The 22,031-nt window shown below is 45.4% G+C and overlaps 1 protein-coding gene across 1 annotated transcript in view; it reads left to right on the top strand.

Annotated features, from left to right (window-relative positions):
- The window catches only part of Cfdp1 (craniofacial development protein 1), a 199,810-nt gene that overhangs the window by 59,480 nt on the left and 118,299 nt on the right, over positions 1 to 22,031 (top strand). The window contains exon 6 of the mRNA XM_021170342.2: positions 19,249 to 19,407. Coding sequence (XP_021026001.1) covers positions 19,249 to 19,407 — 159 coding nt within the window. The remainder of the gene's footprint in view (positions 1 to 19,248; positions 19,408 to 22,031) is intronic.

The following is a 22,031-nucleotide window of genomic DNA, read 5'->3' as shown; positions in this document are numbered from 1 at the left end:
GCCTGCCTCTGCCTCCCAAGTGCTGGGATTAAAGGCGTGTACCACCATGCCAGGCTGTTTCCTTTCTTGATTCCTGTCTGACAGAGGCATCTCCCCCATGTAATCACCTCTTAGGGGTACAAACTATTTGGCCTCCATTGGAACAAGACAGGCCCAGAGACACACAATACTGCTCCTTTGACATTTCCTTCTCCTTTTGTTTGGAGGTGGAGTTTCACTATGGAGCCAAGGCTGGCCTTGAATTGATCATCCTGCCTCAGCCTCCTAAATGCTGGTAGTACAAGAGTGAACCATCACATCAGTGGTGAGTTTGATTTTCAAGCTCCTGTCTTCTGGAGCAGCCCTCATAGATGCAGCAGGCACTCCCCCATGGCCCACTGAAGTAGCCCAGCCAACAAGACCAGCTTTGTGTCAAAGAGCTGGAACTTGTTTCAGTTTTCTTGGAGACTGAATGGCTTGCCTGAAGGGCAGCCTTCAAAATAAGAGCAAATGGTGTGCTACTTGTATACAGTGGACTTGAAGTGGACCCGGGTAGTTGTAGGAGGGTCATTGCCACAGATAATTAACCCCTCATGCTCTGGTGGTCAGTTATCTAGTATGCAGTCATCTACTAAGAAGTGACATCCTGTAAAACCTTTTCTGTCAGGCACTGAAAGAATAGTCTAGCTTCTCACTGTTCTTCATTCCAGCACTATACTCAGTGAGAGTATTTCATCCACTTTTAATGGAGAAAGAGCAATAAGTTGAGTGAGTTTTCCCTAAAAGTGGATTCGAAGCCAGATATAGAAGATGAGCTATCCATCCTGGCCACTCCTGAATCTATACATTCATTGTTTTTTTTTTGGTTTGGTTTGGTTTGGTTTGGTTTGGTTTGGTTTTTCGAGACAGGGTTTCTCTGTATAGCCCTGGCTGTCCTGGAACTCACTTTGTAGACCAGGCTGGCCTCGAACTCATAAATCCGCCTGCCTCTGCCTCCCGAGTGCTGGGATTAAAGGCGTGCGCCACCACGCCCAGCTCACATTCATTGTTTTTAACCTGCCTCTTGCTGGCTTTATGACCACAGCCAGTTATGGCCATTTCCGCTTATGTCTAGGCTTTAGTGTTGGGTAACTACTTGTGTTTCAGCAAAGGAAGCAAGATTGTGCTTAAATGCTGGTCCCCACGCTGTAGTATATTCCTAGTGACGTGTGGCTGCTGGTGCTTTCCTCCTAAAGGATGGTTTAGGGAGGAAGAAAGGGACCCTAGAGGGGTCACGTTTGAGAATGTTTCTACTTGTATGCACACAGATGAAGGGAAAGGGACAACTTGTGAGGTCAGTTTTCTCCTACTATGTGGGTTCTAAGAATGAAACACGGGTGGTCAGGCTTGGCAGCCTTCACCCACACAGCCATCTTTTGGGCCCCAAGTCTGTGTTCTTACTAACTTCAGGGACCCCAGAGCTGGTCCTTAGACTTCTGAGGAACACTAAACAATATGTAGCCGTGTTGGAGGGAGAAGCAGGCAGTAGACATTCTGGGTATTCTATTTATCATGCACTGTCAGAAGCCAGAGCTCCCAGGAACAGGAACCTGGGTACACTGTGTCCCTGGCTTCAGCATGGCTGCTGGCACAGTGGGAAGGAATGCAGGACATTGTGAATGAGCAAATGAACTCATTGAGAAGTGACAGGCACAGATGCCGTGAAAACATCTTCATTTGGGAACTTTGTTTGATGCTGTGGAGAGAATTGCAGATCTGTAAGTGTGATATTTAGTAAGATCGAGCAGGGTGCTGAGTACTGTAGCAGGAGAGGAGAAAAGGACAGCCTCACATTAGGAAGATGATGAAAACACATGGGGCTGCCTCCCTAATTGTTCTCTTTTGGTGGATGTTAAATTGAACTCACATATGCCTGGCATAGAATATACCATTGAGCCACACACTGCAACTGTTTTCCCCCCAAAAGGGGGCATTAAGGTTAATCAAAATTGGCTATCAATGATTTTTTTAAGTTTGTTTTAATATAGGTAGGGTCTTACTATGTAGTCCTGGCTAGCCTGGAATTCTATAAACAGGCCAGGCTAACCTTATAGATAACCATCTGTCTCTGCATTTTGGGTACTAGAATTGAAAGTCTGTGCCACAAACTCTACACACACTCCAGTGTGTGTGCGTGTGCGTGCGTTTGTGAGAGAGTGTATGCTATGCAATGGTAGGTTAGAAGGCATAGTATCTTCTGGAGCTGAAGTTATAGGCAAGGTAAGGCTGAGTCCCTGAACTTGGTTACTGAGAAGAACAGCAAATATTCTTGAGAGTGGAAACATCTCTCCAGCTTCCACTGAATTTTTTTTAAATCGAAATCATATAGTTGTATAGTTTGAAAAGCCAAAATATACCATACCAAGTCACCTGACCAAAACCTGCCTTCTGCTTCCTAGAGGCAGCCACTTAATTAAGACTTGTTATTTCTACTGTGTGTGTGTGTTCTTCCATATTTTAAAATAATGTGCTTCTGAAGTTCTGTTTCTTGTTTTAGAAGTTTTACACATTCTCTGTTATTTTCCTCTAGTTTTTAAGAAGCTCCAACTTGGCTGGATGTAGCTCACTGGGTAGAATGCATGTTTAGCATGCAGAAGGCCCTGGATTCCATGGTCAAGGTAGATGAAGTAAGCAGCTGCTTGCCCCTCCCGTTTGAGACAAGGAGGTTAGATATTCTTGCACTGGCTTCCTCCCTCAGCACCTGTTTTCATAATAGTCATTGTGTGAGTGTTGCTCAGTACCTAAAAGGGTATGGACTGTGTTTCTTTTCATAAGTAATGTACACTTTATTATTTGGTTGGTTTTCTGTGTTTCAGTTTTTCCATATTCCATCAAAGCTGAAGACAAGTTTCTTCTAATGTCTACTGTCTCGTATACTTACTATAGTCTTATATTCTCCTACATTAGATGTTTTAGGTTTTTATGATGGAGTATCAAAGTCAAGTCCTCACAAATGCTAGACAGGTATTCTGATGGAGCCATAATCCTAGCCCCTAGGTTCTGTAATCTGTCCGTCTTTCTCCACCCTTCCTTGTTCCCTTTCGAGTCTTTCCTCCTCAATTCTGAGGTCTTTGTTCTGTCAGCCTTCCTTCTGTGCAGCTTTGTCTAGGCCTGCCTTTTCCCCTTTTGTGGACCGGGGGCCTTTCCTACTCCCCTGCCTGTAGCTTCCTCCCTTTAGGTTTGTTTCCCGGTTGTGGTAGACCTCATCCTTCTAGTGACTTCCTGAGGCCCAGGCATGTGGGAGGTAAAGCGTGCTGGGTGACTGCTCCTTTCACAGCACTGTTGCCGCCCTGCCGGTGAGAAGCCCGTCCTTCCTTCCTTCCTTCCTTCCTTCCTTCCTTCCTTCCTTCCTTCCTTCCTTCCTTCCTTCCTTCCCTTGAGAGTGGAGGGAGGGCTCCTCTGCTAGCCTTCAGTCTTCTGGCTTCCAGGGCTGCCCTTGAGTGTGGAGGGCAATTCAGAATTCCGGGGGTCTTTGTATATGACCTCACATCACCCCTCCTCCTCCTCTGAAAGTTTCTGTTTGCCCTCTTGTTTGTTTCTGAGACAAGGTTTTGCTGTGTAGCTTGCCTAGCCTCTAAGTCATGATAATTCTCCATGTTCGGTCTACCAAGGACTACGATCACGGATCTGAGCCACCATGCCTGGCTCTTAGGAAGTTTTCAGTCTTCTTTTTATCCTGAGGCCCTTACTGGGCACCAGGAACCCCACCAGTGAAAAACAGCAGTTTCTTTTTGCACCTCTTCCTAGCTAGTGTCATTACCTTTCTTGTTCAGCTGTGCACACAGCTCAAGTCCCCAGGGAATAGGAAGTTAGTGTCTGCAAGAGACTCTCACTTTGATATGGCTGGGCATAGCTGCAGGGAATGCTTGCTTTTCTGCATGAAAACTTGAGTGATTCTTTCTGGCAGATTCTGACAAATATTATACAATTGTCTAAGGATTGAGTTAGCTCATTGCTCTGATTATATCCATCAAGTTATATATAACTTTGAAAATAGCCCTGCTTCTCAAAGGCTGGAAGATACAATGTTAGGGACAGAATGCTTATCTAGTGTCATATTGCTAGCAACGCATTCTTATACACATGCCCACATAGAACACTCACCCCATAACACACATACTCAAGCCCTAGTGCCCCTCCAAAAACAAGTAGTTCAGCTTGAAAGACCCACAACGTGAGGACTCTCCCCACGTTCTGACTCAGGAGAGGCGACACCCCAAAATCACCCACAAGAAACGATCTTGCTGCAACTGCAAGAGGATTTTTATTCGAGAGCGTTCTCGGGCCCATGGTCATACACCACGCAGGGGTAGAGGACTATGGCGCCCTGAGTAGCTGAGGAAGGGGGTATTTAAAGGAAGAAACCACAATTCATGGAGGTGGGGAGGGCGTTGTTGGAAAATACCAAAAATACCAGTTAAGAGTCACAAGGAAGTATAAAGTCACAAGTGTCAGGTTATCTCTCAAGACAGTTTCTAAGAGCCCCTAACAATCTAAGAGCCCCTAAAGATAGCACATTTGCATTGCAGGTTCCAGTAATGGTCAGGGTGCCATTCTTTGAATTGAACCCAGGAAGCGGGTAGGTGGAGGAATGTCGCTATCTGTTTTATGACCAGTACCTGGAGCACTAAGCCACAAAGGCTACACTCCCAAGCCTGGGCCCAAAAGCCTCAAATTTTGTTTTTACTTTGCTATACTTTTTTAATACTTCTTCAAGCTGTGTTGTCAAAGTGAAAAAGGCCTGCTACAATAAGGAAATGCTCAGTTGGTTTTATGATTGTTATTACAGAGTTCCATTTTCACATAAAATGAATCTACATTTCTTTCACTTTCTGTAAATTCTGTCCTAGAAGAAGGAAAAAGATTCATGGCCTTCCTTTCTACTCTTCCTCTTTAGTTATTGTCACTTTTGGGACTGTAACGAAGCATCTAGGGTTAGAGTTTATGAAGAGATGGTAGAGCATTCTGCAGACCTCCGGGTGGCACAGGCCAGCTACAGTAGATTCCAAGCTGCTGACAACTGTGCAAGAATGTCTGCCATACATTACAATAAACAAATGGGTTTCCTCTGCATATTTGAAGTCCACAGCTGCCCTGGAAATGGCTAAGGATGGACAATTGCTAAGGCCCTAACCAATGCAGTTTTTCTTAAATGCATTTCACTTGTGAGAGTTTATGCAGATCTACAAATTTGACATTATTTCCCAAGGTTCTTACATTCTCTTAACAAATATTTATTGAGTGCATAGCAGAAGTGGGATGTGTGCCAAGTGTTTAGGTCACATCTGAACAGAACTCACTGAGGACTAGCACATTAGTGCACCATTTATCTCTAGTGCCTAGCAGCATAGTTTCTACCCTCAGCAGTGAGTTGGGCAAGGAGAAATTGGTTCAGCCCTTGTGGAATTTCCAGTCCTAGAGGGAGATAAAAAGTATGCAGTAAATATATACTGACTAAGTAAATATGTGCTGTATAAGTAAGTTGTAGGCTTTGCAGTAACGTGCTTCATGTGTGGAGAAATTAGAAAATGAGAAACGGTAGATCCGGAGCATGAGGATGAAAGCTAAGAGCTAACTAGCGTGGTCAATGTTCTCTCCGTGAAATGATTTGAACAGAGACTTTAGCGGAGGTTAGGAAGCTAACCAAAAGGATGCCTCAGAGGAGAGGAGCTGGGCTGAAGGAGTGGTTTGAGACCTGGCCCATGTGGGCTGGTACCTGAAGTAGAAGTCAAGGAAACAAAAGACAGGGTTTTAGCTAAGATGTGGAAGGTTCCTAGTAGAGCTTGTCTTGGAGATTGCAGTGGGCAGTTGGGTGTGTGATACTAAGTTAGGGAGAATAGTTCAGAATGACATCGCTTCCAAAGCTCTCATGACACATAAATAATAGTACTTATGCCTTGGAAGTGATGTCATCCATTGAGTTAGGGAAAAATGTCCAAAAGTTGACTGTCAGAAACTACCAAAGATCTTCAAAGAAACTAAAATTAACAATCAGACCAAGTCCACATAGAAAGCCATTCTTGGGAATTGGGGGCTGTTACACAATAGATCGACTTTTCTTGGTTTGAAATTCAAGATTTTCTCACAGGTTAAATATACTTAGGGGTTAAATATACTTTGCTGTCAGAGTTGACTTACCTCCAAACAGCAGAGCAGGCAACTCGTAGATACCAAGTCCGCTAATGTTCCTAGCGGTAACAGTTTCAGTCTGGGGACCGGGAAGACGCTTTATCACTTAATACACTTTCTGCTCTTCCAGGGAAGCAGGGATTGGTTCTTAGCATCCACATCAGGTTCACAGTTGCCTATGACTCCAGCTCCATGGGACCCAACACTCCTTTTAGAGTCCCTCAAGACCTACCCAAAATGTGTACAAATACACAGACATATACATAAAAATAAATATTTGAAAAGTTTCAAATTTGTGTGTGTGTGGATTTTAGAGTGCAGTTTTTGAGGACACACGGAGACACCTGGAGTAGTGTGCTGAGCGTTGTGATGCGACCAGTTCTCAGCCACCTCAGATGTGTTGACCTTGGTCCTTCTGCTGCCTCTAGCACATTTCTTCTTGCCCTTCTAATGAGACTGCTGCTGCTTCTCCACAGCCTGCCTGCCTTGTCTCTGCCATCCCTGTCCTGCTCAGCTGCACTTCCTGTGCTCAGTTTTTTAAGAAAGCGACTGCTTGTTTGCATATTTGCCTCTATGACTGAGTTAAAGGAGAAGAACTCTGTCCAGGGTTTGGCTCACCGAAGACATCCCATAGATAGGATTTATCAGTGTTGTATCTCTGGGTTAATTGTCACCCTTCAGTGTAGTTTTTACTCTCATTTTACTATTTGGTTACTAGAGATTCAAAAAAGTTAATTTATCCAGAGTACAAATAAATGAGTAATTACGGGATAGGGTAAACAGTTTTCTTCCTTAGCATAGTAACCAGTGTTTCAAAAGTATAGATCCAAGGTAGTATTGATAACACCTAGAATTACACAAATAGTCCTCAGGCATCGTGCCATCCTATCCATACTCACCATGAGAATTTTTGTGGTGATGACATTGTATTCTAAAATTTGATTATGATAATATATTAAAAACAATTGTGTGTAAGCCTGTGTACCAGAGACTTTCCACGGAGATCTCTGTCCAGGCCTAGTGCGAGAGTTCGGCAAAGTGCAGTGAGTGTGAGCAGGAAGTCGTTTCCGCTGCCATGCCACCCTGCACTGAGTCAAGTTAGGTTGGGCTGGGCCAACAAGAGGCCAACTAGCAGGTGAGGAGTGTGGTGGCAGCGGTTTGGGAGAGCAGAGCTCTTCCGAAGTGTGACAGCTCTTAGGACAGAAGCTCTCAGAGTAGTTCTTGCACACCTTTAATCTGGGTATGATTCTTTTTCTGTTGTTTTTTTTTTTTTTTTTTTTGAAACAGGGTTTCTCTGTGTAGCCCTGGTTGTCTGGAACTCACTCTGTAGATCAGGCTGGCCTCGAACTCAGAAATCCGCCTGCCTCTGCCTCCCAAGTGCTGGGATTAAAGGCAGCACTGTCTTGAACCCCTCCCCACCCCCACCCCACCCCACCCAAAAAAAGCTTTGTGCTGACCGTGGTGGTGCACTCCTTTAATTCCAGTACTTGGAAGGCAGAGGCGGACAGATCTCTGAGTTTGAGGACAACTGGGGCTACATAGGTACACCACATCTTGAACCTCTCTCCCATCCACTCTCCCAAAAGAACATATTGAATTGTATGCCTTAAGTGGGTGGACTCTTTAAAGTATTCTCTGAGAATAAGAATGGCTGGGGGCTGGGGAGATGGCTCAATGGTTAAGAGCACTGACTGTTCTTCCAGAGGTCCTGAGTTCAATTCCCAGCAGCCACTTGGTGGCTCACAACCATCTGCAATGGGATCTGATACATCTGAAGACTGCAACAGTGTACTCACATATATAAAACAAACACATCTTTAAAACCAAAACAAAAAGAATTGGCTGGTCATCATTTCCTGGCATGGCTTCATAGCATAAGGATAGTAGCTTATATTTGGATGATTGCCATCGTTTTTATTCCCAGGAGAACTTTGTTCAGAGTTATCGCAGCTACGTTTGGGTTGGGTTCTGGTTTTCATGAGTGCCCATGTTGAGCTGTGTCATTCAGGTCACTGTGTCAGTGGCCATGCTCAGGCTCCTTCCTGTCTGGACTGTGAGAACATCCATCGATGGCGCTCGCCCAGGTGATCCTCGCAGTTACTACCTAGCCTCATGGTGCCAGGGAAAGCAGGGAGCACAGAACCACTGGTCCCCCAGGAAAGGGAAGCAGCCATAGTCACCTTCAAGGTGCACTGAAGCTTTGTAGTGAGAAGCCATGAGAGCCCCACTCCCTAAGGGGGAATGATGCCACGTTCCCAGAGCAGGTGACAGGTTCATGGGCACAAGTGGAAAACTGAATGCTCTGTTCTTCTTTTTGCTTTTTTGTTTGTTTTCAAGACAGGGTTTCTCTGTGTAGACCAGACTGGCCTCAAACTCAGATCCACAAGGCATGTGCTGCCACTGCAGGGCCAATCACACTTGAATTTTTATAGCAGCCTCTTAGTTGACTTAGTTGTCTGGTGGGTCTGCTAGCTTTGTTTCAAGACCTGCCAGCCAGTGACAGCCTGTGATTGTCAACACCTTTGGAGATGACCATGAATACTAAAGCAGATGCCCTGAGGTATCTAGATGCAAATGGGACCATCATTCAGTACATAGGATTTGTAATGAAGCCTCAGAGAACCATCTAATTTGTATAAGAGAAAACTGCTTTAAAATCTAATGATTGGTAGAGGCTGTGTTTAATCATTTTCTCTTCCTTTAAAGATGGGAATTTGGGGGAGGGGGTCACTGATGCAATGAGTAAACTATCTTCCATTCATTAAAGAAGCAATGTTGTGGTTTACAGATGGCCTGACTGTAGCTATCATCTATGAAAACCATTCCCGCATCCGACAAAGAGGGGAGTGGAGAGAAAAAGGGCAGTGAGGGAGAGGAAGAGTTTTCTCCTGCCAGAACCAAGCTCCATGAGATTATTTCTTTGTTTAAAATCCTTTGCATTTCCTTAGCTGAGTGACTTGGAATTCCAACTACCTTCCTGGAATCACTTGCATAATAGATCTTTGCTCCTCAGGGATCCCTTAAATTCTGGATTAGCAGGGGTGGCATGACAAAGCAAAAGCTGTTGATGGAGCATTTGGCTTTCTGAGGAGACATGGGAGCTGCCCTGGGAGGTAGAAGGATAGGTTGAGGTGAACTACATTACAGTTTTCAACTAGGTTTTAACAGGATTGTGGCTTCTCAAATATACTCACTACTCTAGCAATTGAGTAAGCAAGGCATGTTGTAGGTGCTGGCAAAAAGGGATTTCAGAGTTGGGCCCCCATAGGAGGAGGGCCAGGCGCTTCCTCATCTAATAAAAGGACTGGGTGGTAGTAGTTCACACCTTAAATCCAAGCACTCTGGATGCAGAACCAGGTGATTTCTGTGAGTTCAAGAGCAACCTGGCCTACAGAGCAAGTTCCAGGATGGAACAGAGAAGCCCTGTCTCAAAAAGAAAGAAAGAAAGAAAGAAAGAAAGAAAGAAAGAAAGAAAGAAAGAAAGAAAGAAAGAAAGAAAGAAAGAAAGAAAGAAAGAAAGNAAAGAAAGAAAGAAAGAAAGAAAGAAAGAAAGAAAGAAAGAAAGAAAGAAAGGAGGGGGGGGAGGGAGGAAGGGAGGGAGGGAGGAAGGAAGGAAGGAAGGGCGGGGGAGAGGAATGAAGGAAGAAAGAAAAAGAGAGAAGGGAGGGTAAGGGAGGGGTTGGGGGAGTCTAGCAAAGATTTGGGGAAATGTCTGCAAAGTGTATTTGAGTTAGGACATAGGCGTTTCATTTCATGTAGTGCCATGCGGTTAGTGTGCCTCCTGTTCCTAATAAGGGGCAGACTGACCTGTTTTAAATGAGGTGTCTGTGGTATGGAACTGAAGGGATTATTTCCACACTGAGGGAGACCACCTCGTGTCCTGACATTTAAACATGACCTCAGCCTTGGAGATGCCTATGAATTTTAAATTTATCTTATGTTGACATCTAGGTTTTTCATGTTTTTTTCGTAATTCTAGATCCAACAGTGTGATTTTTCTCATTTTCCACCTTTTTCATGTTTTTTTCTGAGGATACTGCAGTTTAGGCTGCCTCAAGCTGCCTTTATAGATGGGTAAAGCTGCTCCTCTCTCACCTCAGCATCCTAACCCTGAACTATGGGCGCGTACCACTAAGCCTATCTTTTAAAATATTGGCCAGAGGTTGGTTGTTCAGTGTTGTGTTTGCTTTGAGACAGGTCTCATGTATCCCATGCTGAGCTCAGACTCGGTGAGGCTGAAGATAATCTTGAACTTCTGGTCTTTCTGCATCCACTTCCCGGTGCTAAGATTATAGGCATGAGCCGGCCGGCATGCTTGGCTTACTTGATACTGGAAGTTAAACCCAGGGCTTTCTGCATTCTAGGCAAGTGCTGTATCAGTTGAGCGTATCTTCAGCCTCCTCAGGGTTAGTTTGTTGTAAGGAGACAGAATTGGGGGAGGAAGGGATGCTGAAAGTTGTGGAAAAAGCAGAGCACCAGGGCTTAGGAAGTATGCCGAGTCCTCAGTAAGCAGACAGGCAAACAACCCACCATTGAGACACATAGGTCTTCTGTTTTACCTCTCACCCTAGCTAGTTTAGAGAGGTGTGTTCAGCCATGTGGTCCTAACAGGAATAATGACTGTGTGAGTCTATAGCTCTGTCCCTCAGACCAGCACATGCCTGACCTTCATGGGCTTGGCAGGGTCACAGCAGAAAGCTAGGCACTGTTCTCCTTGAGAGATCATTGCCTTTTAAACGCCAGAGTCTGGGCTGCCTGGGCTCCTCTTAGCTTTGTTGCTCGGATCAGCTGGCAGCCCATAAGGAATCAGTATCTGGAAAATGAGTTATGTCTCCCTCCACTGAGCTCCCAGGGCTGTGCAGAAAGCAAAATGTCATCATGGTCTTTCTTAGAAGCTGCCTTTAATAATTTGTTTAAAATTCCATCTCAGAAGTGTAGCTGGTGTCTGTTGTGTTGGTCAGCAAGTCATTGTCCAGTTTAATGTGATAATGCAAATGAGGGCAGCGGTGGTTTGCACCTCAGGGACTAAACACCCCCCCCCCTTCCCATTAAACTGAATGTTTCCTCTCCAAGACCTCACCGCGCCCTCCCGTCCTGTCCTTTCTTACTGCCAGGAAACAGCGGCCTGCCTTTCCCTGTTACCAGGAGGCGTCCGTACCCCTCCCCACCCCAATGACTCCAGGAAGGCAGCTGCTGGAGCAGAGTCTGGAATGGCAGTGGGATTACCTTTTCCTGGGAATGAGTAAAACTGCATTGGAATGGGACTGGGCAGGGGAAATTTAGGCAATGTCCTAGATGTCTGAGAGTCAGAGGCTCTGCCTTCCCAGCAGCTTCACGTCCTTCACCCCTCGAGGTTCATACATGTTGGTGCGTGCGTTCCTCTCGTGTGGCCTGAGAGGCCCTGGCCTTCCTGCTGCACTGTTGGACCTGATCTCATAGTCCTCTGTACTGCTCTCAGGAGGCTGAGAGTTTCTCATGCCAGAGCCTGCTACCCTGGAGGTCGTCAGCTTGTTATCCTACTAGGACCCTGTACGAGTCAGTGTACCACGCCTGCATTCAGACATGGCTGGGCATTACAAGATGAGGTACTAGAAGAAATACGCAACCAGGACTTTCTGGGCTTCTGAGAACATTAATCCTCAATAGAGGGAGGAAGTGTAACTCCAGTCATCCCTGACCATAGGAGCCATACTTAACATCTTCAGTCTGTTCTGACCTTACATCGTGCACTAGAGTGGTGCAGCAGCATAGCAGCCTTACAGTAGCACGCTCGGCACAAATGTTTAACCTCAATCTGTCCCCGAGAGTCAGATAAACCCAGTGAGCCTACAGTCTATGAGACAGCCAGAGTAGACTCTTAAAAATTCATAGTGACACCAAGGCCAGGAGGCAGAAGACTGTTGGAGATGGGAATTTGAAAGGAGATTAAGACACCTCCAAATGTGCTGTGCTGCAAAGCTTATAACCAGGGATTGTAGCCTTGTTAGAGCTTATATCAGCATTAAATTTCTTCAGAATAAATGAGGTGTTGAGTTTATGTAGGCGTGCCTTAGGTGCAAACTGACATATTGAGAGGTGCCGTGGTGTAATGATTATTACTTTAAAATAGCTCCATACTATCCCCCCAAAATAAATGTATACTTAAAAAAAAAAAAAAAAGCATACGTGGCAAGATGTTAATTAGCGAATCTAAGTGAGGCTTATTCAGATGGCAGTGCTGTGTCTCTCGCTTTGACATTTTCAAACCAGAAAGTTTTATAGTATTTCCCATGACCTTTCTAATTATCTTCTTCTTGTTATAAAAACAAGCAGTGGTGTGGAGGTGGAGGGCAGCACCCAAAACTGCCAGCTGACACTGGTTCCCGTTTCTTCCTTCTAAGAACTAACTAAACCCGGCCTCCTTAGCTCCTCAATCTAAGATCGAGGTCAGGGAACTAGGATAGAGACTGGTGCCCATTTCCTCATTAAGTACCATTATAAACAGTGTGCCAGAAAGCCTTTGTTTCTTTGGTTGGCTGGCTGGCTGATTGGTTGGTTAGCTGGCTTATTTTTGGGACAGGATCTTACTATGTAGCATTAACTAGACCAGAACTCACTAGTAGACCAGGCTAGCCTTGAACTCATAGAGACCTGCCAGCTTCTACCTTCTAAGTGCTGGAATTAACGACATGTGCCACAATGCCTGGCCTAAACGCCTTCTGATTGGCCACATGATAATTCAGTTTTAAGAGACTTTTGTGAATCTGAGTAACATTTTTATTTTAAGAAGTTTCTTTTTGTTTCCTTTTATCTTTCCCTGAATGGTGAGAAATTAATTCGGCACCTAAGTTCAGTGTGTAGAGAAAAGGTTACGTTGTCCAGAATAGCTTTACTGAAGGAGACTGTCCCATGGAGACTAGAGCTAGCTGGCTTCTGGCAGCTTCTCAGGCTTTGCGTCTGGCTGCACAGTTTTAGAACCAGAATCTGGAAAATGAGCCATGTCTTCCAACAGCTCCCACAGAACACTCCAGGGGAAATTCCATTATCCCAGAAAGGAATCCTGCACCCTTTGCTCTATTAGCCAGCTTTCATCGCTGTGGCATACCTGAGAGAAATAGCCCCAAGGAAGAGAGGTTTATTAGCTAAAACATTGTTTTACCTTTATGTTTTGTGTGTGTGTGCTCAGGCTGATAGATCTGTTCTTTCTTTCCACCATCTAGTGTCTAGTTTCCCCTGCTTTATCTATTGAACAATCTTCCCTTAGTTAACTTTGGTGTTTTGTGTTTCCCACCATGGTTTCAGTAGTTCAGTCTGTGGTCAGCTTACTTTCAGATACGTGACACTGACACTTAGGTTTCTATCTCTGTGAGAAAACACTATGACCAAAAACAGCTAGGGGGGGAAGGGGTTTATTTCCTTCATACTTCTACAACACAGTTTGTCATCCAAGGAAGTCAAGGGAGGAAGTTAGGACAGGAACCTGGAGGCGGGAACTGGGGCAGAAGCTGTGGAGGTGTACTACTCAGTGTCTGGCTCCTGCTTTCTTATACCATCCAGGACCACTAGCCTGGGGGTGACACTTCCCACAGTGAGCAGGGCCCTCCCACATCAACCATCAATCAAGGCAATGTACCACAGGCTTGCCCACACAACAGTCTGGTGGAGACATTTCTTAGTGGAGGCTTCCTCTTCTAAAATGACTCTAACTTGTGTCAGGTTGACATCTTAGCCAGCACACTGGCAGAAAGGCACAGTGAGACAGGCTGCTCACCTCAGTAGCCATAAGCAGAGAGAAAAGAAAAGGAAGGGTCCAGGGGCAAAAATGCATCTTGAAAAGACACGCCTGTCGCTAGATGTGGTGGCACACAAGAGGCTGAGCAGGAGGAACATGAATTTGAGTCCAGGCTGAGCGACATAGCAAGTCTGATCAGGTTTTTAAAGTAAATGAAGAATATGCCTCCAGTGACCCTCTTCCTCTGACTGGGCTCCATTTCCTAGTAGCTCTTTCAGCTACGAATAGATTGACCCAATATTAGGTTAGTGATCCACTTATCTGCCAACAGCACCAATCTGGAAACCCAGTCCTTTTAGTACTTGAGCCTTTGGGGGACTTGAACTGTTGAGAGGGGCAGTTCACATAACAGCAGCCATTGACTGTCAGCTCTCTAGCCCTTTCCATTCCCCTCTGTCATGGAAATTCTTAACCTAATAATATTTTTAGTCTGCATGGATTTGCCTGGTTTGGACGTTTCCTATAAATGGAATCATGTAATCTGCAGTCTCTTAGACTTTTTCTTTCATTTAGTGCAGTACAACATGGTTCATCCATGCTGAAGCATGCATTTAAGGATTCTCTCCTTCCTTTTTTTGCTTCCTTTTCTCCCTCTTGTCCCATTCTTAGTATATCCCAAGCTAGCTTGGAACTCATCCTGTAGGAGATGACCTGACCATCTGAGTCCTGCTAGGATCATAGGTGTGGGCCACAGTTCTCGGTCTCTTTAGTTATTTGGCTTGAATGCATCTCATTCAAGTTAGGGTTTGGTTAGGGGCAAATTCAACAACTCAGCTTTGAAGCTACAACCCACATCTGTTTTATACATTTCAAGCATCTGCATGCAAACAGAAACACTAGCTTAGTGGAATCTTGATCTTTGAAGAACCAAGTCGTCCTCTGTCATAAACTTGATCAGAAGTGGAAACAGCAGGAAGGTGAAGTGCCATGCCTTACAGTTCACACTCTTGCTGGGAAGTGATGTCCATTTGCCTTTTGCTTTTTGCTCCCCACCCCCACCCCCCGAAAAGAGACTCACTGTGTAGCCCAGGCTGGCTGTCTTCTGCCTTGGTTACTCAGTGCGGAACACAGGAGCATTCCATCTCCTGGCTTATCCTTCTGTATTAAATATGTGACACAGGCATGACAGGCGCTGTGTGTACCAAGAAAGAAGCAGAAAGGGGTCCAGTCTGCTAACACTTGGTCAAACTGAGACTCCCTCTAAAAGCTCTAAACTAGGCAAGTTAGTAAGCACAAATAATAGATCACTCTTTGTGTCGATGCAAACCCACTGAGTTGGTTGGTCTCAGAACAGAAGATCAGCTGAGGACTCCTCTGCACTGAGGAGAGGGGCATTAGCTGTCTTCTGGAGTATGGTGACAATCCAGCAGGCCACACATACTGGATCACTTGAGAACACCCAGGTCCAGGTAAATGTCCCCAAATTAACGGCCTGGTTACAGCAGAATCCCGGAGACTGTGTGGCTAAAGAAAGCACTTTTGCTGCTTTGGGGAGGGTGATTCATGTCTTACTGGCTGTAATTGGATGGCTCTTCCTAGGGGGAGCTCTTTATTCCAAATGATCACCAGCCAGCTACAATGACATTGTTTGTATTGCCAGCTGAGAGTCCACAGCAGGACAGAGCAGACCTCCACACTTAGCCCATGGAAAAGGGCTCATAGCATTGTTTTCTGAAGAGATGGGAGTTCAAGGCTTTTACCATCAAAATAATCACATATTTTAAAAATCTGAAGCCAGCCTGGACTACAGTGCAAGACCCTATCCCAGGGAGAAAACCAATCTGAAATCAGACCACACCAACAAACGCCTTCCCTCTTGGGTTACCACAGGGCAGGCAGTCCATCTGTGGACCACGGTGCTAGTGTGCAGCCAAGAAGCTGCAGCTGCATGCCAGCTTCCTTCTCAACTGTCTGCTGATGGGAGCCACGCTTTTCCTGGTGTTCTGTCAGCATCAGTAATGCAGAGGGCTCTGGGGGTCTGAACCCATGAGGTTCTTTAGGGCTTCCTCCGGACTTTCTGCTTTCCAGCTCAGTGGTGAGGGAGACTTGTGACACTGGCTCCGGTCCTTTACGTCAGTGCTCTGCTCTGATGCTGGGCTTTGAGGAAATGAGTTACCAGGCGGGTAGTAACATCAGCCAGGGATTGGGTCGTACTTTCACTCCTACAGACTTCAGCTAAATCTAAGAAAACCCAAAGGACCAGCAGCCCCAAGCCCTCAACGGGGGATTCCCAGCTTGAGCTTTCTTCACCTTTGTACAAAGTGCCAGACCTGTGCATGGCCCTGGGAATAGTTCATGTGTGTCCCTCCCTTGTAAACAGATGACAGACACTAAGGAAAACATAAATCTCTGCCAAAGAATCTAGTTGCAGATGATTTGTGTATTAGTGGTTCTGCCAGTTTTGATATGAGAAGTGGAGACTTGAGCCCAGCTCTGAATGAGGAAAGGTCACTAGTGCTCTCAAACACAACCCTGTCCTTGCTGGTCCAGTTTTGGAATTAATTTCCTAATCTCTCATTTCAAGCATGCTATTGAGTCTTTTTGTTGTGAGGGGAAATTGTTTAACTGTGCTGTCAAATCTGGGCCTTGGTCAATTAAAACTCTTAACACTCCTTTCACTGTGAGTAAGCCTCCCTGTGGGTGAGACACAGTGAGTAAGATGGCAGGGCGTGGTGGCTCACACCTTTAATCCTAGCACAGCCAGGTAGATCATCTCTTGAGCTCCAGGTCAGCTCTGTGTACAAGAGCAAGTTCCAGACTAGCCAAGGCTACGCTCAAATAGCAAAGGGGAAGGCATGGATCCTGTACGCAGTGAGCTCTAGGGCAGGTAGCCACTTCTCCCCAACTGAGCAGTAGTAGAAATTGGAGTGTGCGCAGCTACAGGGTTTGTGTCCCTGTTCTGTGAGGTCCAGCACAGCAGCTGGGTGTGGAGCACTGGACTTGTCCCAGGCCCACCACTGTGGACTGTGGCAGGTTTCTACCTCCCTGAAGTGGAGTTTGATGAATGCAGGTATGAGATAGGTTACACAGCCCCTCCACAATGTCTTCTTTGGGGTCTTTGAGTAAATGGTCACAGTTTGTCTATTTGTTACCCTTTTTGTTAATTTCTTTCTCATAGCCAAAGAGCAGGCCTTGTGGCTCTTTTGTGTTCCTAATCCGAGCACAGTGGAGCTGCTGTCTCTGTTGAATGATTGTAATCAGGGGATGAAAAGATGATTCTAAATACCTTTTCAACCCAAAAACTCTTCTGTTGGTGTCTGGTTATTGAAATTGGTGTTAAAGATTACAGGGAATGACGGTCTTGTGCCTTCGCACAATCCTACTGATAAGTTCTACCAGCCACTTCGTTAGGAGCCTCCTCTTCAGTTCCTTTCCAGGCTTCTTATAAACAGACAGGTAGCCCAGGGCCTCACAGGATATGCAGCAGCAGACTCTTTCTACAGAGAGCAGTGAGTCAGAGTCCCACTGAGGGCACAGAGCAAAGTAGAACATGGAACGCGTGTATCCTTAACCAGACAGTAGTTACCACTCAGTTGTAGTGAACTCTGTCATGATTACAGGTCAATACTGCTGCACACAGAGAACTAGGATGTTGCATATAGTGCATTTGGTCTAATTTAGAATTATCTTAAGCACAATAAAATTGCTCATAGAAAACTCAAACAGCTTCTCATCTTGAAGATACTCAAGTCCTGCGGTCTCACTTTGTCCTGAGTCTGTATTTTCTGCTGGTTTGACCTTTGTTGTATTTTTTGTTTAGCCTCTCTGAACTTTGCTTATTTATCCAGCTCAACACAAGGACAGTGATACCTACCTAGCCATTCAGAATTGATTTAATAGTTAACAAGTCCAGTGTATCCTAATACACTGGATGTGACCTAGACAGGGACGCTAACATCTTCTGGACCAGTGTCACTAGAGTGAGAATTACCACTCCCACGTCTTATGTCTGGTGTGAGCACTGACCTGTTGGCCTAGGACACAAGTAGCCCATGGCCCATGGTTTCGTGATGGGTTAGAATGATACCAGATCAGCTCAGAAACATTTAACCTGAGCAGGCCAAACTCAAGTCAGATGCACAGAGGCTGGAAAGTTCTGTGAGAGTAAGCATGGCATTGCTAGCGAGCACCACTTGAGTGTCTCAACTCTTGCCTATCTCTGTGAAGCAGAAAGGAACCTGGTTTCTTTCAGCAGAAAACTAATTTACTTTCATAAAGCCAAAAGCAGGCTGTCAAGATGGCTTGGTGGGCAAAGGCCCTTGGCACCCAACAACAGAAGCCTATAATTCTGGTGATGCTGAGAGAGAGAGAGAGAGAGAGAGAGAGAGAGAGAGAGAGAGAGAGAGAGAGAGAGAGCGCGCAAGCCACAAAGTTGTCCCATGGTCTGCATATTCCTGCCCCCAACCCACAAAAGATAGGGGTTTTGTTTGTTTGTGTGTTTGTATGTTTGTTTAACCCATGTTCTTTCTATGGCTTCTCCTCGTGTCACCTTCTTACAAACTCTAACCGCCTTCTCTTTCCCTTATCTAGTTTGTGTAACATTGACTGGAAACATTTGACCTGCCAAGACTTGACTTTGGCATTTGGGGTTTCTCACACAGCCCATGGTAGATAGCATCACCAGCACGCAGAGCCCAGGCTGTACAGTCTCTGCTTTCGGGATGCTCTCCACCTTCTGGGAAAAACCAGGCCCCAGCTTACAGGAGTTGAAAGGCAGTTGCCTTTAAAAGTCACAGTGCTGTGACTCCTTGCTCATCTGTTCTGGAAACTGTTTCTTACTCTGTGGAAGAGTCCCCTGGGGCTTCAAAGCACAAACGAGGACAGTGACTCACAGTGGCCAGCAGTTAACTGCACCTTGACCCTATGCCGGATGCTGTGTTGGCTGTTTGCATGGACAGTTCCTCGCCATCCATGAGTAAGCATTGAGTGTAGGTTGAGAAACCAAGGCACATGCACTTGAACAGCTAGCCTTGAGTCATTGGGGCAGAGCTGGAATTCGAGCTTGTGCCTGTGTGATTTCAGAGCCTTGCCTGAACCCCTCCATTCTCCTCCCTCCCTGCAAGCAGAGACCTGCCACCCAGTACAAGGAGGTCTGAAGGGGTGAGGGCTCCCTGTCAGCTGTGCAGCTAAGCAGTCATGTATATTAGGCAGGAAAGGCATAGTAGGATAATGCCCTGTCTATAGTTGCTACACAGCAAAGAACATACCCTAGGTATAAGCATGGTTTCTGTTGAGACAAATGGCTTCAACCTGGGACCCTCATGTACACATCAACAACACACACAGTCAGTGCAGAAACCAGAGTTCTCACAGTCATTTTTCTTCCATAGGATAAAAAGAGCAAGTGGTATGAGCAGCCTCTTAGGGAAAATTGGAGCCAAAAAACAGAAGATGAGCACCCTTGAGAAATCCAAACTGGACTGGGAGAGCTTCAAGGAAGAAGAGGGGATTGGTGAAGAACTGGCCATCCATAACCGAGGGAAAGAAGGGTAAGAAGCGGGTCTGTCCTCCACAGCCTTAGAGCTCTGCAGCGGCTTGTTTCAAACTGTTTAAGCAAATAGGGCTTCCTGTGCTTCAGTTACTGGTGAAGCTCTGCTCTAAGATGCGGCAGATCCCATCCGTGAGCAGCAGTGTTCCCAGGACTGTTAGTGAATTACAGCTTCAGTGAACTGTAAGTTGCCTGGTTTACCCACAAGATGGGGTCTGGCTCACCGAGACTGGCTTGTTCTAATCTGAATTACTTGGCCGTCAGATAATCTGGGCTAGTTCAAGTGCCAGGACACTGTCACATTATCATGAATGGTGTGGTGCTAGTTTGTTCCATTGTGTTACTGTAGTCCTGTGCGTGGTAGGACTGTTTGCTGCATGCAGCCTGTGTGACACATAAGAGGCCATTGCTATGCCATTTCCCATCCACTCCAGAATACAGAGGATATTCCATAAGCCAAAAATGATCATTCCTGTTAGTGTTTATTTTGTTTTGTTTTCCCTGTGGGGTTGTTGAGAAAGGATCTCACTCTATAACCTAGTCTAGCCTCACAATCATGGCAATGCTCCTGTCTCAGTACTCCCAAGTACTGGATCACAGACAAGAGCCACCACATCCAGCTCTCATGCATGGGGCTGGTTGTTTGTTGTTTGTTGTTTGCTTTGTTTGTGATGAGTAGAAGAAAATGGAGCTCATTATGTGCTTAGGGAGTACAAAAGAAACAAGCCCGTGGCTTCAAGGCCGCATTTCTCACCCCTGATGTGTGTGGCCCTTCATATGGTTTGGGCCTCTCATCAACCCTGCCTCTCACCAATAAGATCTTCTCTCTCAGCACAGCAGTTATCTCAGCTCCTTTGCCAGTAAAGCTGGGATAATCTTAGACCTTCACTCCAGATGTGCAGATCTTATGAGGTAGTGCAGAGTGTATATATTATGTATAGGGATGCAATGTGCATAAAGCACTTTGAAGAACACCCTTCACTCACATAATAAGTACATGTCATTCAAGTTGTTAATTAGCCTAAGTTAGCCTTTAATCTCAGCATTTGGGCGGCAGGGGTAGATAGGTCTCTGAGTTTGAGGCCAGCCTGGTACATAGTGAGTTCAGGGTAGCCAGATGAGACCCTGTCTAAAAAATAAACAAATAAAGATTAAAAAATCTAAATAAATACACAAGCAAACAAGTTGGTGGGTGGGCAAATAAATGAATGCACATCCTAAGTTATAGTAAGAACAGTGGAGGGGGCTCCTCTTTTTCATAGAGTTCACTATGTAGCCCAAGCTAGCCTGTACAGTCCCCTGCCTCCTCCTCCCTAGTACTGAGTGAGATTACAGGCATGCATATTATACCCAGCTCTTAGTCTCCCTAGTACTGAGTGAGATTACAGGCATGCGTATTATACCCAGCTCTTAGTCTCCCTAGTACTGAGTGAGATTACAGGCATGCGTATTATACCCAGCTCTTAGTCTCCCTAGTACTGAGTGAGATTACAGGCATGCGTATTATACCCAGCTCTTAGTCTCCCTAGTACTGAGTGAGATTACAGGCATGCGTATTATACCCAGCTCTTAGTCTCCTAAGTAAGACCTTAACATTATTTGAAGCAACTTAGGAGCATTTTGTTTCCGTGTTTTGCTGTTTGGTTGTTGGTTGATTTGGTTCTTTTACATTTATTTATGGGGAAGGGCGGGCACATGATGGGTTTCAGGCCGTTCCTTACATAGTAGGTCTCAGGGATTGAATTTAGGTCATCAGGCTTGGCAGCAAGCATCTTTACACATTGAGCCATTTTGCTGGCCCTGGAAGTATTTATTTCTAAATATGTCTTAATATTATTTAAATCAATCTGGGTGCTATTTAATATGTTTTTATGAGACATAAAACATATTAAATATGTTTTATTTTTACTTTATTATGAGGTTGCTTAATCACTAGATCCAGGTTAGACTATTTAAACTGTTCAATTTTGCACAGGGATCTAAAATAGCAGAAGGACCAGAGTGCACTATACTGGCTTGCCTCTCCTGAGAATTGATTATGTGGGTTGAAAACATTCGCTGTGTTCAAGCAGATAGAGGTCTGTTAGAGATGAGGGAGTGTTGGTAAAATACAGTGAAAGAGAAAAGAAGATTTAAAACTAAAAGATTTAAAAGACCTACACAGGGCTGGAAAGATGCTTCGTAGTTATAGCACTGGCTGGTCTTCTAGAAAACCAGTTAAATTCCCAGGTCCTGCACGGCAGCTTTCAACAGTCTGTAACTTCAGTCTCAGGGGATCTGATGCCCTTTCTGGCTGCCACTGGCACCAGGCACACATGGTGCACAGATAATGGTATGCCCAATTTGCTAGACCCCCAAGAAGACCACCAAGGACTTGGGATTCAATGCAGACACACAAGAGAATTAATTTGTGAGCTCAGGCAAGCTTGGACTGCGATCATCCCTGAAACAGCAGGGTAGGAGAGCAGTGGAGAGGTTCAGGCTCAGGGTATCAGGGTTCATAAAGGAAAAAACCTTAGCCGGGCGTGGTGGAGGCAGAGGCAGGCGGATTTCTGAGTTCGAGGCCAGCCTGGTCTACAAAGTGAGTGCCAGGACAGCCAGGGCTACACAGAGAAACCCTGTCTC

This window comes from Mus caroli, chromosome 8, assembly GCF_900094665.2.
Source record: "Mus caroli chromosome 8, CAROLI_EIJ_v1.1, whole genome shotgun sequence".
NCBI classification, from domain to species: Eukaryota; Metazoa; Chordata; class Mammalia; order Rodentia; family Muridae; genus Mus; species Mus caroli.
Note: the sequence above shows the minus strand (reverse complement) of the source record. Positions and strands in the feature narration are given on the sequence as shown.